The following is a 17259-nucleotide window of genomic DNA, read 5'->3' on the forward strand; positions in this document are numbered from 1 at the left end:
CTGCTGTATTTGTTGTAATTCAATCAGTAGTGTTATTTTCTTTTCATTTGTAGACTGATATATGTTATGCTAAATTATATGTGTTCATATTAGGAAAAAAGCAAGGCAGGAATACCTACCAGGCAAAGAAGGAAGAAGGCACTAGTGCGCAGTGGCCCCACAGGCCCTCTGGGTCTGCATGTGGTGACTTGATTTATTGCAGTCTTGAGGAAGAATTTTGTGCACCCCTGTATCATAAAATAAACAAGTACAAGTCTTTTTACCAAGTCTTGAGGCCCTGTCTTGGCAAGAGCCCATGTGTCTAAAACGTCTACAATTTGATATATGTATTTGTCTTTAATTGTATTTTTCTGATGTTTAGCTTATATGGTGCACATGCGAAATTAAGACTTACAAGATGTCAATCTGCATCTTGGTGGTATTGCAGCAACAGAAGTGCTGATGGCTCTATTAATTCAGTGGGGGTTCACTGATCGCACTCGCACTCGGAAGCTGCTCAATACAACCAGTCTGATCTGCTTGCCTCTGCCTCTGCTCCATTGAATCAGCTAGGGTTAAAGGCCTTGCTTAAGGGCACCTTCATGGTGGTAATGACTGGTAATAACTTCCCCCGCCCAGATTTATTCAGCGTAAACCGGCCGATCCTCTGGTCACACCTAACCTTCAGGCTAGCTGCCATCCATGCTCTGCTGTGTTTAATACGTCACATTTCAATGAGGATGGGAGGAACTTATGTGTCAGCAGTGGCCCACATCTAAGTTTGCCCCAGTGTCTCCTACCAGGTTAATCAAGTCCAGAGAAAAGATGACAAAAAATGTATTTCAGAAATCGCACTTCATTGTTTTTATTTTAGACTGATTAGCTTGCCCGTGCCATTAAACAGGACACGGTGCCTATCGCTTACTCCTCAAGTTAGAGAAAATAGTGCCTTATTTGAGAATCAATAATCCCATTTAATCTTTATTTTCTGACACAAATCTTCTCAACCAAGAGGTTGAAATTTGAAAGACACGTCTGTTTTTTCCCAGTAGGACAGATTGAAATTTAAATACTATAACACTGCAGGTTCAATCAAATCTTTTTTTTTTCCATTCTGCCCACTACTGCAAAACATGAGCGTTAGAATATGGGTGTTAAGTCAAGTGGGATTCATTTAAAGTATGTGCTTCCAAATGTGTATATGCAGTGGAAAATATGAGCAGTCAATAAGGTTATAATCTTTTAATAAAAACTTTGGTATCAATAACATTCTGTCCAATAAAAATAAACGTGTGATCCTTTGCAAAAGTCACACCAGGGGCTCATCATCTGTTTCTCCAGACGTTCAGGATTTAAATCACATTAGAGGCAGGTTGAATTCATCCCATTTAAATGTCAAAAAACAATTTCATTTTGTACTTTGATGAAATTTAATTTATGTCTGAACACGTCATTCAAGTGTGCCTTAAAGAGTGTTTTTAAAGGGAAAATAAGAAGTCAGTGCTACAGCCATAATCAAAATAACTTACATAACATTACAGTTTTGATTTGTCTGTATTTTGTGATTTGTGAAGTCTTAAAGTTTGTGCATTGTAAGTTCAGTTATGTGCATTTTATAGTTGACCAGGCTGCAAGAGGACAATGGGATAATGGGGATAAAATCTGATTGGCTAATCCATATCTCAATTTGTCATTTTTACCACAGCTTATGGTAAACTGTGCAGCCTGTTCAAGGGAATCTGCAAAAAACATAGATGTGTAGATCACGACAATCAAGACAACAGATGTCAATGTCTGTTAAAACAAAAATTAGGAATTATTGGACTCTGATTGTAGGAAACCTTAGAATCAAACCAGCAGTTCACGGGCAAAAGGGTAATATCATGACCAAAATGAAAGAGAAACTAAGTTCACCAACATCAGCTTGCAACCCTACACTACAGTACAAATGCCCCCAAGTTGTGTTGTGTCCAGATCTCAGGGAAAGGATGCACAGCAGCCACAATGACCCTGGAAAATATAGGACAGAGTTTCTAAAGGAGGGGCAGACAAAATCTCTGAACACCCTCCTCAAAGCTCATCCTTGGCCTTTGCTTCCTCCTCATCCATTTCTGAAAGGGCCTCCTCCATGTCGTCCTTTGTTTCTTCCTCCTCCTCCAGGTCCTCATCTTCATCATCAACTTCATCATCCTCGTCAGCTTCAGTGGCTTGCTCTTTGGTCTTCTCTTCCTCTTCTTTTCGTTTCAGGTCATCTTGGTCCTGTTTCATTTTCTTCTCTGGTTCCTGTGTTTACAGTTAATTAATTAATCCATTCAGTCTCACTGGCAACAGTACCATGTTTTGTACAAATGAATAAATATGGCTTGGAAAGAATATCAACATACCTTTGTCACTCCCCATGTTTCGTTTGCAATGTCCTCTGCCTCCTTCACGTCGTCTGTGATCAGGAAGTTGTCAAAGATGGTACCAGATTTCACCTGAGACAAACAGTAACAAATGTCACGCTCCAGTTCAAGTGTCACAACAGTGATAACATCATAATTCAAAGATGATCTCCTTCGGTCTCACCTGCCAAAGATCAAGACCTAAAACACCAATGCTGTCAAACTTGTAGATGGTTGAATCTGGGCTGTATTCAGGATTGTCAATCTCAGGATGCACCCAGGATCCTTTGTAGTTGGGGTTGTCGATCTGCTTGGGTTTCCATTCCCCCTAAAATTACAGAAAATATTACTTACCTGGCTGCAAAGGCTTTAGCAGATTGATGTTAAGCATTTCTTAGGCATAAGATCCATGCTTGACTATCTATCTTAAGTCTACCTTGTACTCTGGGTTGGGGATCATAGGTGGTTCCCATTCTCCATCCATATCCTCATCCCAGTCTTCAGGCTTTTTAGCATCAGGGTCTGGAATGTTTTCAGGTTTGTCCCATTCCTAAAAGAACAAAATATCAAAAAATGGAAGGTGAAAGAACAGAATTGTCGACGTTAATTTGCTTCTTTAAAGCGTGGAAATCTGGGAGAGAAATACATGGATAAACACTCCTCTTGTCAGCATTCCCCATGGACATAACAGCACTTTCAGTCAGAACAAAAGGTTTAAAAGGCTGAAAGAGACTGATTAACTTCATTGAGTTTATTCACCTCAGGCTTGGTGTCATCAGCATCATCAATCTTGGCACGGTCATCCCAGTCCTCTGGCTTCTTGGCTTCAGGGTCCTTGATTTTCTTAGGCGGCAGGAAGTCCCAGTCCTCCTCCAGACTGCCGGATTCTACCTTCTCATTGTCAATCTTCACCTCATAGGTCTGATCTGGATTCAGGATCAGTGTGTAAATGTGGGTAAGCTCATCATCCTAGAAGGAACAGAAGTGTTTGGATTAAGCCACAGGTGCAGAGATATAGCAGGTTTCCAAATCATATGAAAATTATTTTTTTCACATCTAAAAAGCCAGAATTACCTTGCACTTAATCTCTTTCTTGATGAGGTGATTCTTGCCCTTGTAATTGAAGATGACGTGGACTTTCTTGGTGCTGTAGCCACAGATATCAGGGCCTGGGTGAAATGAATTTATTTATTAAATGTTACAGATCCGGTAGTCATGTTAAATTATGTTATGTCAGTTAAGATCACTCATTACAATGAATGTAATTACTTACCAAACATGATGTAATATGAGGACTCTCCATGCATCGCAGTCTGATCCAAGTCAGCGGGGAAGACCTTCACATAGCCGCCGCCACAGTCGATCTTCTGCTCGTGCTTGACTGAAAACTGAATGACGAGAGACTTGCCCTCATTGCTGAAAGGCTCGAAACGGGCAGAGGTAGCATAGAATCGAGCATCCTGGCTTGTTTGCAGACCTGAATATGAAAGTGGAAAACATATTTTTAACAAGTTACAATCTAAATAGGACTGAAAAAAAAAAACGTCACGCAAAGAGAGTTAAAGTTACTTATATAAAGACTGGATTCAGATCAAAGAGCTGTTTGACACAAAGCAAAGTCCAGGAAAGCAGTACTGTGATTGTTTACTCGGCAAATATTCCATCTGTAGTATCAGACTGAAACTAGAGAATCTTTAAAATGTATTTATTCATTTCATATGTTGTTATCAAAAGAGAAAAGAGGTGCCTTTTAGCCAGACTCGTTCTTGTTTTTCATTGAGTGGATTCAGTGTAGTGAGTGGTTTACCTTTATCTTTCTCAGCATCTCCATAGAAGTTGCCAGCTGTTAGCTTCCACTCTCCATAGTCAGATTTGTGTTTGGAGTTCACCCAGCGACTTCTCCACTCATCTGAGAAGGAAAAGTCAAGTGAGTTTGCTGATGTTTAATATTTGGAGCAACTTAAAACACATCAACCTGCTCCCTGAAAATCATTTTACTCATCTGTTCACTCATTGTTTAGTCTTCAGTCAACTGGACGAAATTCGTTAGTTGCTTAACTAAGGAAGTAACTAGCAACTAAGATGTCAGTTGTACAAGTTCGGGTATTACGTTTGCTAACTGTGGGGCCTTGCTAAACGTAGCAAGCTAACAACCCAGATTAAGTTAGGAAACTGAGACAGGAAGTATTTTTCACTGAATCACCGTTTGAAAAAAAAAAAAAAGTGTTTCCTGAAGAGAACACGGTTATATAATGAAACTCACGATGACAGCTGGAAAATTGATACAACATTTTTTTTTTTTATTAAAAAAAGACATAATGGCTAACAGTCAAGCTAACATGCAATGAATTAACCTCCTACACAAGAAACCTAACGTTAGAGATGTCTAGGCCAAACTTACCACCGTCCAGAAACTCCTCCCGAAAGTAAACAGTCGCATGTACGCAGTAAATTGCCAATATGACCGCAACTACACCCAAAACTTGCATTTTCCCCATCTCAGTTCTACTTTCAACTACTAGCAGCACACTCGCTGAGTAGCACTTCTGGACACCGTGTGTGGAGAAGGAAGAGAGGGGAATATTTTAGAGTCGCTCCAGCGAACAGATGTCTGCCTGTCATTGGACAACAAGACAGTGTGTCTGGACCAATCAAAGTAGACCACGAAACATATGTCGTCTCCAGGGGCTGGTCCAGGATCAGTGGTTGTTTTTATCTTTAGACCTTGTCATTATACCCGAGGTCCAGTAGAGGGAGCCAAATGACACATATAAAAAGTAAAGTAGTCATCAGCAGGAGGACTGAGCAGTCATCACTTGGAACGATGAGGTGTCTAAAATACTGGACTTTCGAGGTACTTTTACTTGAGTCGTGTATTTCCATTTTCTCTTACATTTTGCAGAAACATATTATTTTTTTCTACTTAATAACATGTAATTTACAGGTAACTGAAGTTACTAAAGTTAGTTACATTGCAGATTGCATGTTGTATTTGAGTCAAAGTCAAATTAATTTTATTCAAGACTCATGCTATTCTTTGACGAAGCTGAGTTACAATATATGTATCACAATCAATCACAATTAAATTGGTAACATGGGTATAATTAGAGGAAATTACCTGCTAGATTTAAATAACAATGGCTAAATGATACCGTATGTTACAGCAAACGTATCAAGAAGTCAGAGGTCTTTGACGGCACAGCTGAGAACAGGAATCCATCCTCTGACCCTTGAGGTTGGCAGATTTAAAAATATCCAGGAGGAAAACAGGTTGTGTGAATGACATGAATTAGCAGAAGTTGTTTCTAAAGCTTGGGGAAAAATGGCAAGAATGTTTATTTGCTTTGTGTTATTTATACTCCATATGTTGTTACTCTCTTTTCTGGTCTGTTTGTTCTTTTCTCTGATAATGGTGTCTTTTGTAAGCCCATTTGGGCTGGGCACATTATTTGTGCATTACACAATAATAAAATTAATGTTTTGGGGGGTTTTTGAGCCAAAGTTAAAATGTATTATGTAGTACAATCAATAATTCAAACAAAATATAATAATAATATAATGATAAAACATTCAGCATCGATACATATCTCAGTCATGTAACTAAGTACTTAGTTACAATTTTGAGGTACAGTTTCTGCTACTTTATACTTCCACTCCGATACAGTCTGGAGGCAAATATTGAACTCTTTACATAAATACAAGTATTTGATAACTTTAGTTACTAGTTATTTTGCAGGTTGTATGCTGCTTGAGCCACAGTGAGAACATGTATTGCCAACACATTACTTTTAATACTTGAGTACATTTAATATCAGATAGCCTACTTTAATAGTTTTACTCAAGTGCCACTAACTTTTACCAACTTAACATTTTAACACAATATCTTTACTTTCACTCAAGTATGACTTCTTTGCAAAGAAACTTGTCAGCAAGTTCAGGTTAATTGAAAGGAAGTGCAAGACTCCAAGGTCAGCAAAACTAGAGCTGTAAGTGAAAGAAATACATGGATGAGAATGTTAATATCTCAAGCCTGCAGACAAACTGGGGCAGAGGCAGTGTTGCCAGATCTTGCGAGAGAAACAAGCAAGTGGGTCAATGAAAACAAGCCCAAAACAAGCGACTTCTCTGGTCGTTGTAATAAATAAATAAATAAAATAAAATAAAATAAAAAAGATATCATTACACTTTGCACACACACATAAATATCACCCTGAATCCATACATGTATTGCATTGCATTTATTATTGTTTTTATATGTTATGATCCTTTTTTGTTTTAGTTCAAGAACTTGAACAAAAAACCCCCAACTACCAATAGTTATAGGCGACTTTACAGAAAAACAAGTCCAAAGAAGCTTTTAATAAACGGACTTGGCAACTGTGAAGCCTTTATGCATGTGAGCGTTAGCCGAAGTTCAACTCACACATCACTACGCCATCTGTTGCGCCAACGGACAGAGAGCGTGCCGTGGAACGGTGAACGTTAAACTACGTTAACGGCTACATCAGGACAAGGAGTCAGCAGTGAAGAAGCAAAAAGCCCATCGACTATACTTCTACTTTATACCTGGAAAAGAGAAACAGCACAGACAGAAAATGTGGCCAGCAAACATCTCTAATTTTATCCGGTGAGTTGATGTTTAAAGAGGATGGATAATATGTAAATGTGAGAAGAGATAAGATGTTGGCTAATTGCAAATTGTCTGTGTGAAGAATGCCAACGGTCAACTAATGTTAGCTAGCTTGATTATCACATTATGTCTTTGATAAACGTTAATTAACTTGCTTGACGTTACATCAAACGCAACTTCAGGTAAGTTAGAAGTTACTTAACAGCTTTTACACTTGTTTCACTTTAAGTTGGAGTAACTAACGAGTGTGTCTGCAATACCGATAACGTTAAGCCCTTTCAACGGTTACAATAGCTAGCTTCAAACCAGTCAGACGTTAGCCAACCATTAACGTTACGTTACTCCGCCCTAGTGTGTTAATGTTAACGTTTGTACTTATTTGTGGAGGACATTATATCAGATATCCAGTGTTGTAAAAACTACCCAAGATGTCATATTTGAGTAACAGTAAATATATTATGTGAAAATATTGCTTTCGTTAGAGTGAAAGTACTTAAGTAAAAGTCGTACGAAGTGGCTGATTATAAATGTAGCCTACTTATTCATGTAGGTTATTGCCATGCATGTTTGCAAACCAGACTACTTGAAACCAGGTGGGGTCCAAAAGTCCTAGTAAAAGCTGTGTAGTGTACAGTACCTAGAAGTCATACTTGAGTAAAAGTGAAAATAACATGTTAAATTGTTAGTTTGGTAAAAGTGAAAGTCGCATGTTCAAATTGCACTTGAGTAAAGTGTATCAAAAGTATCAAAATTACAAGTAAATTATTCATATTTACATGTATTCTAATTCAACTTAGAGGCAACAGGGTGGCTGTGGTTCAGGGGTAGAGCCAGCGTCTCGTTATCAGAAGGCCACAACTGTAATTTTATTTCCTACATCTTTTAAACTTGAGGGTAAAAATTGCCTGAGGCTCTAGTGGTTCTAGTGTCTGGCTAATTTTGTTTTGTGATTTAATCTAGAGAGGATAAGGAGAAGAATTGAGTTTTTCAGCAGCACAGGAGGGGATTTTGCCTGAGCTGTTCATGATGGATGCACATGATCCAAAGGCAATCAAGCATGAAACTCAGGTAAATGATTTAACATGTTTGAATAATGTCTAAGAGTACAAGTGTTCATTTGAGTTGTGTAAGTATGGTACAGCATTTTTACATGTGCGTGTAAAATGACTGCTATTTACAACTATTGCCCTCCTTAGGCCAAATACCAGCAGGCAAGACAAGAGCGTAAGAAGCTCCTCACGCCTGCACACAAGTACATGATTGACATCCTGGCTGACAGGCTGTCCTTGGAGCCAACAGCAGCAGAGGAATTTATTTTAGATTTTTCATCTGTGAGTTTTTTCAATGGATTTTAACAATCAATGCACAGAGTATCATATACTAGAGGTAATTAATTATTCCAATGGTCTTGTCTTCCATGTGGCCACAGTCTCTTTTGTTCAGAGACCCGAAGCAAAAGAAATGAAAGTGACAAGACTTTGCAATTGTACAAAGAAATCCTATTTGCAAGATATGGCGCAGTTGTACATTCTCATTATACTTTCCAGATGGAAATCTTTAGTGTCATTATCACACATGCTTCCAACAATAACAGACATAGTACAAGTTGGATGGCATTAAATTGGCCAGATTAAGTTCCTGCATTGATTTAAAGTGAAACACTCGCCAAAAAGCAACCGAGGCTTTATTTGTGATTGGATATGAGTCAAACCTTCGTGTAAATGCATAATTACGATGAAAGAGGCACTTTTAAGATTTACCGTGGTTTTGTTTTTTGGGCAAGCTAATTTTCAATAGAAATGGGGCACTGGCACGCTAGCATCTTAGCATCTTACTAAAAAGAAGATTTTTGAACTACTCACCGAATGAGCTGGATATTAGGTGCGCCGCTGTCATGGCAGACAAAAAGTGTCGATCTCCGAGTGCGACCTAACAGGTAGGAGGTCCACCATTACTCTCCTGGTGAGTAGTTCAAAAACCTTCTTTTTAGTAAACTCTGCGTACGCAAACAATGTTCTCTATGCTCGTGTTCATGTGTAGAGACCCTGGTGATACTACGAGCAGAGTTTCATGTTGTGTCGAGCCTTCTTAGTGTTTTAAAAATAGCTATTTTGATGCTAGCATAAGAGTGCCCCTGCACTCCATTGAGAATTAGCTTGCCCGAAAACGAAACTACGGTTAATCTTAAAAGTGCCTCTTTCGCCGTAATTATGCATTTACACAAAGGTTTGACTCATATTCAATCACAAATAAAGCCTTGGTTGCTTTTTGGCGAGAGTTTCACTTTAACTCTGTCAAAGCATGAACTGCAAATGTTTATGATGCTTCCAATACTATTGCAAATTGCAAAAACACATCAACAGATCAAATTGCTGTGCATTTCTGTCCGTCCCTGCGTGTTTGTGTTCCTACTCCACTGCTGGAAGATGCACAAGTCTGAAGTTTACCAATTTGCAATATAGTTTCTGTAATGAAAATGATTAATGATCAGAAATGTTTCTTCTGAGATGACAGGAACATGGTGTGTTTCATCTCAGTGTGTTTCATGCTACGTTACTATATCAGTAGAGTTGAAACATGTGTTTCTGTATTTGTTTCCATGTTAAATAGCTCGCTGCTTTTGATGATTTCTTTGCCAAAGGGGGTTCTAAAACCATTTCCTTCGTGTATCAGGAGTCTGATATCCCAGGACCAGGTAGGCACAAATCTAGAAAGACAACAATTATTGTCACACAATAGGCCAGCTTAACACATCTTGTAATGAGACTGTCTTAATTGTAGTATTAGATGCTGGATAACATTGTTTGAAATAGTCCATGAAATGTCAGAAAAATGTTGAAATCTAAAATAAAAATAAAAAACCTAAATATCAGAAACCACAAAAATATATTATTTTTTTTACGTGTTAACTTTAATAAAGGAAACAAAACAGCCAAGTTGGATTCCTTCTAACTGAAACCAAAATGATAGCAATAAGTTATTCAAAAGACAGAAGACCTTAACCAAGCCTAACTTATTGGACTGTACTTCTCCCTGAATGTTTGAAAGTTCAAAATTTAGTACACAGGGCTGATGTCAACAACTGAAGAATTTTACAGGTCTATACCACTTTTTTATCTCATCAAAAAGTATTTGGATTTTATTTCAGAGTGTGGACGCTCATATCCTGGGACAACCAAAGGGGGAAAAGTATTGAGGCTGTTTGTAGCCAATTTGTCAAAGACATGCCTTACAGGCATTTGCTGCTCTTTCACACGGAGTAGAGTTGACATTCCTGTGAATTCAGAAAAGATACATGAGGTAAGACAGTCTTGTATGTGCAAATTGGTGTGGTTCTGTTATTGTAATTCTTTTACTTTTCTGTGTTGGTTAGAATGACTGTATGTAGAGTGCTGCAATTATAATGAATTATTGTGGGCTATAATAGTAATATGTAACAGTAAACGTTTGTGTTGTAGATATGGATCTGTGTAAAATTAAAGAGATTGATAAAGATCATTGATTGAAAGAGGTCATGCAGACTTGTTACATCTTTGGAATATTGGGATACATTTTGAAAAAAATCAACTCAGACAGACCCATGACTACTAAGTTCTGTTTGTTCTAAGTTGACACTATTAAATCTGACAAGTCTACAGTTTTTCCACATCATTTAAAATGAACCAAACTGTGTTTTTACTGAGTAGCACACTAACCAGCCAGACGAAAATAATCATTTGGGAACTCAACTTTGGGAAAAGTTGGCAACTATTGTCACTGAAAACACACATGTTGTAATACCTTGAAAGGTGCTCGCTGCTGATGACCATGTAACTGACACTAAGTTACTTCTTAGAGATGGATGATCTCGTGTTATTGCTTTGTAGGAGATATTCTTTTCAATGGTCGATGCCAGAGATGGCCTCCTGAAAGGAGCAAGGAATGCCTTCAACTTTGTGCTACCAGCCCTTGATGCACAAAATTGGGGTGTCTTGGATAAGACTAGACATGGAGAAAAATGTAAAAAGAACTTCAAGTACACAATAAAACGTTGTCTTAGCTCCTTAGATGGTAAGCCTTTTTATTCTTAAAGTGGTTATTTGCATATTTTTGTTTGAATATACGTTGACATTAACTTTAAATTTAAAGTTATCACTTGTTTCATGGTCTTTCAGTGATATGATTATTGCAAAATGATTACCTTTATTTTGATGATCTTCTACTTTTTTTTGTACCCTAGACATCCAGATGAGCAATGAGAGTATTGTTCACCTGAAAACAGTCACAGATATTGACTTCTCTAAATTGGTAACCCTTGGTGACATGAAAGTTGCGGCTGCTGACTTTGACATGGTGCATCAACTGGAGAAAATTTTGCTGCAGTGGTATAAGCAAATCGAACAGGTTGATAACTTTTTTTTTGTTTGTTATTTCGCAGTAACAGATAGTGAAATGTATGCTGACAGAAAATGCTCATAGAACCAAGACTCAAACATTACAATGTCATTAAGATGTCATTCCGACATAATCTCAAAGCATGTTTAGGGTCTGTGTAGTTGGTCCAAATGAAAATGATTGGACATCATGTATTCCATGGTGAATAAATCCCATATTTTGAAATGTTGAAGCACATAACTTCCTAAGGAATTTCATTGTAGACTGTATGAATTGGTGCCTTAAAGAAGGAAATTGGAATCTCTGTTTCCATGATCATCAGGTCCTGATTCTAAATGATCAGCTTAGAAAAGAAGTTGATTCTGCTGGACCACTGAGTGAGTTAGAACACTGGAAAAAGATGTCTTTAAGGTTCAACTCCATCATCAATCATATCAAAGGCCCAGAGTGTAAAGCAGTGGTAATGGTGCTCCATATCAGCCAGTCCAAGATTTTGAAGGTATGGATGCTTGAGTTTTTGACCTCAGCAAACATAAGTATTATTCATTTGTTTATTTTAAAGTGTTATTGTCATATGGTATCTTAAATGTCTAATTCTGGTACTGAAATATTCTCTGTCCATCAGCTGAAAATAAATTCATGTCATTATTGGTTCTTGATCATTCTTTTTAGGACATTCAATCAAGATATCACACATTTGATCCAACTTTTATTTTCAAATTTCTTACCTTTTTGTTTTTTTGCTGTTGATTTAAATTCTGAGTATTCTGCAAACTGAAAATATAACTCTGGGCTGTGGTGTACTTACTTGAAAAAGGAAATTCTCCTGTACCTGTATAGATGTGGCGGGAGTTGGATGCCAGGATAACGGATCGCGCCAATGAGGCCAAAGACAATTTGAAGTTCCTGAAAACACTGGAGAAAGTCTGTCAGCCTCTTTACAACAGTGACCCGGTATGTATCAATATTTGATGTGATGAAAGGAAAGGTTGTATTTGTTAGTATTGAATGTGAATCTGTAGTATTTTGTACATGAAATTCAATGAAAAATGCATTTTCTATCAAATCTTGCAAATGTGTGCACCATTTTAATTGCATAACACATATTGCATTGCAACAGCTTGCCCATGACATAAATTAAAAATTATTTTTGGGTGTCTGTTGAATTCCCTGTAGTGTGAATAGTGAATAAGTAAGTTTCAGATACAGCCCATGTGTGCAGCAGGTGTAGGTTAAAATGTAGGTACAGTGACCTCTAGTGGATAATATCAGGCTTTATTAAAGACACAACAGAAACAGAATTTAAACAGTTTTTGAGCTGTGCTTGCACTTACCAGGAAACATTGATAAGGTTTATCAGGCCTTGTGATTTGATGCCAACAGAATTAAACTTGTCTTAAACTATACAAAGTTTAAAATGGCAACCACTCCATCTAGTTCTTCAGACTAATACTCACCAAACACTTTGGAAAAAATGTAGGCATCCCATTAGTAGAGTAGGCCGTATTAGTGACTCCTCCGTGTTACTAAGAGTTAGTTGTTTTATTTGATTTCAGGTCACTATGAGGAAAAGTGTGCAGAATGTCATCAACACCATTCAAATGATTTACAACACTTCACTGTACTACAATACAAGTGAAAAGATATCTGCACTGTTGGTCAAAGTAAGTGTATTGTACAAGGTGTCGGAAAAATATAAGCTGCATTTAGAAAATCCTATACAATTTCCTCTATGAAACTAATTGAGTTCCTGAAAAATTGTCTAGGTCACAAATCAGATGGTTACAGCATGCAGGTCATATATTACTGACAATGGCTCATCTCTCATATGGGACCAAGATGCTGGAGACATCATCAGGAAAATGCAGGTGATGATGGCACTGTAACCTTTTCCATGCTACCGTGAGTCGTCTGAACACGCACCAAGCACACAGTTCTGGGTGTAAGTCTCTTTTATTGCTCGACACCACCAAATACACATACACGGGGACCGAGCGCGGCTCATGCGTCTTGTCCTGTGTCTCGTCCTGCAACTCCTATTCAGCTCTCCTGTGCACCTCCCATGCATCCTCCATCTGAGGTCCAGCATGCTACTACATATAAAGGGAGACAGTGATTAGTAACTGGGTGCCAGCTCTGTCAATCTCTCACCTGGCGCTGCTCTCCTGAGCCCTCTCCACTTCTCTCTCTCATGCAGCCACGCCTTGACCACGCTCACCTCCCCAGGCACTTACTTTAAATCGGTGGTATTGCTGATGAGGTTTAATTAGTGTGAATGCTGCAAGCATTCACACTATTGTTCTTCTGGAGTTTATTAGTGTGAATGCTGACTCAGCATTCACACTATTGTTCTTCTGGAATTTATTAGTGTGAATGCTGACTCAGCATTCACACTATTGTTCTTCTGGAATTTATTAGTGTGAATGCTGAGTCATCAGCATTCACACTATTGTTCTTCTGGAATTAGTGTGAATGCTGCAAGCATTCACACTATTGTTCTTCTGGAATTTATTAAAGTTATTAGTGTGAATGCTGCAAGCATTCACACTATTGTTCTTCTGGTGTTTATTAAAGTTATTATTATTCCAGCTTCCGTACGTTTTTCAGCACTCTTCTCCTCCTTCAAATCTTGAGCTATTCAAACCATTCAAATATCAAAATGTTCAGCTTTTTAAGGACATGATCGGGTCTATTTTTCTCGTTTCAATCTTTTATACTTTTGGAAATATTAAGCTTTTAATGCAAAATTTTCCCCATTCATTCTTATGGGGATTTTTTCAAATTTCATTCTGCTATAACTTCAGCATACGTTCAGCTATTCAAACCATTCAAATATTCAAATGTTCAGCTTTTTCAACCCTTTCAACCCTATGCTTTTCAACTTTTCAACTTTTCAACTTTTTCAGCTATTCAGCTTTTTCCAAAAAAATTTAACATTGCAGCAGATGGGAAAAGCTTCAAATCCTCTTCAAAACTCATCGACTTTCAACCTCTTCTTGTTACTCATACGTTGAGCGAGAGACACCATTCAAACTTTAAATGAATCACAAAACCTTGAACTATTGACCTTGTATTCAGTTTTTAAAAATCTTGTACGGTTTTGAAATGGTCGCAGTTTTAGTTTTAAGGATTTTAAGCCCGTCTTCTGAGTTTATAATGGGTGTGTATTGCGTGAGCTAGAGTGCGTGACATCATCAACTGCCGCACCCCAGAGTGAGGAGCAGCTCCGAAAACGGGATTTTTTTTTGCTTCAGCTTGATTTGGATCCCACATCTTGTACTTGACATAGACAATATAGGCATATAAATGTAGGAAATCTTGTTGGGTTTCAGCTGATGGTCTCATTTCAGCTGTAGGACTTACGGTTTTGGATTTAGAAGCCCGAGAGCGACAAGCACTCCTGAATGTTCCCCATAAGCCGCAATGTTAATTTTGAGCCAAAATTTCTGGAGGATCGCAGGCGGTACATGTTTTGTCTCTCGCTCCTGTGCCCTCATTATGCACTCTACAGAAATAAAAATAACATGGGTGCGTTCAGCAATGTCTCCTGTTACTCAACATGTAACATGTTTTGCCGATAACTATAACAGTTTTCTCAAGAATCGCAGGAGTTTGGGAGGCATTCTCCCATTCATTCCTTATGGGGACATTTTCGTCTGTGTTTCTGCTCCTGCTGCAGCATGTCTGCAGCCATTTTAACCTCTTTATGCCTTTAACTTCTCACCTGTCAGCCTTTTTTCACCTGTTTAACCTCTTTCTGCCCTCTTACTCTACAACTTTTTGGCCTTTTCAGTCTTTTTTTCACCTTTTAAGCTCATTCCGCCCTCTTACTCTACAGCTGTTCATATGTTTTCACCTTTTAACCTCTTCCAGGCCTCTTACTCTACAGATTTTCATATTCTTTTCAACTTTTTAACATCTTCCAACCCTCTTACTCTGCATCTTTTTACCTTTTCATCCTTTTCTCACCTATTTGAGCTCATGCACCCTTAAACTTCTTTACCTTTTCATCCTTCTTTCACCTTTTTAACCTCTTCCAGCCCTCTTACTCTACATATTTTCATATTCTTTTCACATTTTTAACCTCTTCCAACCCTCCTACTCTACATCTTTTTACCTGTTCATCCTTTTCTCACCTATTTGAGCTCTTACACCCTTAAACCTTTTCACCTTTTCATTCTTTTTTCACCTGTTTAACCTCTTCAAGCACTCTTACTCTACATCTTTTTACCTTACATCCTTTTCACACCTATTTGAGCTCTTTCACCCTTAAACTTTTTTTACCTTTTCATCCTTTTCTCACCTTTTTGACCTCTTCCAGCCCTCTTAATCTACAGATTTTCATATTCTTTTTACCTTTTTAACCTCTTCCAACCCTCTTACTCTACATCTTTTTACCTTTTCATCCTTTTTTCACCCTTTTAACCTCTTCCAGCCCTCTTACTCTACAGCTTTTCATCCTTTATTCACCTTTTTGACCTCTTCCAGCCCTCTTACTTTACAGGTTTTCACATGTTTTCACCTTTTTAACGTCTTCCAGCCCTCTTACTCTACAGCTTTTCAACCTTTTTCACATTTTTAAACTTTTTTGGTCCTCATCAGCCTTTAACTTTTCACCTTTTTGCCTTCTATCACCTTTTTAAGCTCTTTCAGCCCTGTTACTCTACAGCTTTTTAGCCTTTTAGATATTCACGTTTCTGCCTTTTCAACTCCTTCAAACATACAACTTCATGTTCAGCTAGAGAAACTGTTCAGCTATCAAAATGTTCAACTTTGTTAGCCCATTCAACCTATTACTTTTAAGCCTTTCTGCCTTTTCAGCTTCTGAAAAATTCTGCTTTTTCTGCAAATTCCCGACCATTCAACCTTATAGTTTTATGCATTTTGGCAGTACGTTCAGCAGATTTCGCTTCAGTCTTCAGCATTCACACTGTATTTTCGTAGGAAATGCAAATGTTTCTAGTTATTATTATTATTCTTCTTCCGTACGTTTTTTGGCACCTATCTCCTCCTACAAATCTTGACCGATTCAAACCATTCAAATATCAAAATGTTCAGCTTGTTTAGGACATGATCGGGTCTATTTTTCTCATTTCTACCTTTTATACTTTTGGAAATATTCAGCTTTTTCTGCAAAATTTTGCCCATTCACTCTTATGGGGATTTTTTCAAATTTCATTCTGCTATAACTTCAGCATACGTTCAGCTATTCAAACCATTCAAACATTCAAATGTTCAGCTCGTTCAGCTCTTTCAACCTTATGCTTTTCAACTTTTCAACTTTTCAACTTTTTCAATAATTCAGCTTTTTCCAAAAAAAAATTAACATTGCAGCAGATGGGAAAAGCTTCAAATCCTCTTCAAAACTCATCGACTTTCAGCCTCATCTTCTCCCTCATACATTGAGCGAGAGACACCATTCAAACTTTAAAACGGTCTCAAGACCTTGAACTATTGGCGATGTATTCAGTTTTTAAAACTTTAGTACGGTTTTGAAAATATTGCAGTTTTAGTTTTAAGGATTTTGAGCCCGTCTTCTGATTTTATAATGGGTGTGTATTGCGTCGGTTAGAGTGGGTGACATCATCGCCAGAGTGGGGAGCCTTTCGAAGAATGGGAGCCAAAACTGTCTTCAGCTTGATTTTGATCCCACACCTTTTACCTGACATACACAATATATGGATAGAAATGTAGGAAAACTTGTTGGGTGTCAGCTGGTTGCCTCATTTCAGATGTGGGACATACAGTTTTGGATTTAGAAGCCCGGGAGCGACACGAACCCAAAACCTTGGTCCATAAGCCGCAATGTTAATTTTGAGCCCAGATTTCTGGCCGAGAGCAGACGGTACCTGATTTGTCTCTCGCTGATGTGCCCTCATTTCTCACTCGACT

At 38.0% G+C, this 17259-nt stretch overlaps 2 protein-coding genes across 3 annotated transcripts in view; one reads left to right on the forward strand and one right to left on the reverse strand.

Moving 5' to 3' along the window:
• Nucleotides 1–1206: 1206 nt before the first annotated feature.
• Nucleotides 1207–4950, reverse strand: calr3b (calreticulin 3b). 2 transcript variants are annotated; one of them, XM_030403713.1, is made up of 10 exons: nucleotides 4765–4950; nucleotides 4171–4272; nucleotides 3637–3840; nucleotides 3438–3532; nucleotides 3123–3332; nucleotides 2800–2913; nucleotides 2548–2691; nucleotides 2364–2456; nucleotides 2101–2262; nucleotides 1207–1969 (listed from the first exon to the last, which is right to left on the reverse strand). In XM_030403713.1, the coding sequence occupies exons 1-10, from the start codon at nucleotides 4859–4861 to the stop codon at nucleotides 1841–1843; spliced, it is 1350 nt and encodes a 449-aa protein (XP_030259573.1). In that variant the 5' UTR covers nucleotides 4862–4950; the 3' UTR covers nucleotides 1207–1840. The 2 variants fall into 2 exon arrangements, with proteins under 2 accessions (XP_030259573.1, XP_030259572.1); XM_030403712.1 differs by having other exon boundaries at nucleotides 1207–2262; nucleotides 4765–4948.
• Nucleotides 4951–6801: 1851 nt separating this feature from the next.
• The window catches only part of LOC115573321 (dynein heavy chain 8, axonemal), a 45033-nt gene continuing 34575 nt past the window's right edge, over nucleotides 6802–17259 (forward strand). Inside the window, exons 1-11 of the mRNA XM_030404053.1 lie at nucleotides 6802–6990; nucleotides 7954–8061; nucleotides 8190–8324; nucleotides 9604–9688; nucleotides 10142–10293; nucleotides 10860–11043; nucleotides 11213–11376; nucleotides 11690–11866; nucleotides 12208–12321; nucleotides 12924–13031; nucleotides 13134–13235. Of these exons, the coding sequence (XP_030259913.1) occupies nucleotides 8017–8061; nucleotides 8190–8324; nucleotides 9604–9688; nucleotides 10142–10293; nucleotides 10860–11043; nucleotides 11213–11376; nucleotides 11690–11866; nucleotides 12208–12321; nucleotides 12924–13031; nucleotides 13134–13235 (1266 nt within the window). The 5' untranslated portion in view covers nucleotides 6802–6990; nucleotides 7954–8016. The remainder of the gene's footprint in view (nucleotides 6991–7953; nucleotides 8062–8189; nucleotides 8325–9603; nucleotides 9689–10141; nucleotides 10294–10859; nucleotides 11044–11212; nucleotides 11377–11689; nucleotides 11867–12207; nucleotides 12322–12923; nucleotides 13032–13133; nucleotides 13236–17259) is intronic.

Source organism: Sparus aurata, chromosome 21 (assembly GCF_900880675.1).
Source record: "Sparus aurata chromosome 21, fSpaAur1.1, whole genome shotgun sequence".
Taxonomy (NCBI): domain Eukaryota; kingdom Metazoa; phylum Chordata; class Actinopteri; order Spariformes; family Sparidae; genus Sparus; species Sparus aurata.

Coding starts and splice junctions, on each gene's coding strand:
- calr3b (XM_030403713.1), bottom strand. CDS start 4,861: ATGGGGAAAATGCAAGTTTTGGGTGTAGTTGCGGTCATATTGGCAATT. Junction 2,914..3,122: donor CTGATGACACCAAGCCTGAG/GTGAATAAACTC, acceptor TTGTTCTTTTAG/GAATGGGACAAACCTGAAAA. Junction 2,263..2,363: donor AAACATGGGGAGTGACAAAG/GTATGTTGATAT, acceptor CTGTAAACACAG/GAACCAGAGAAGAAAATGAA.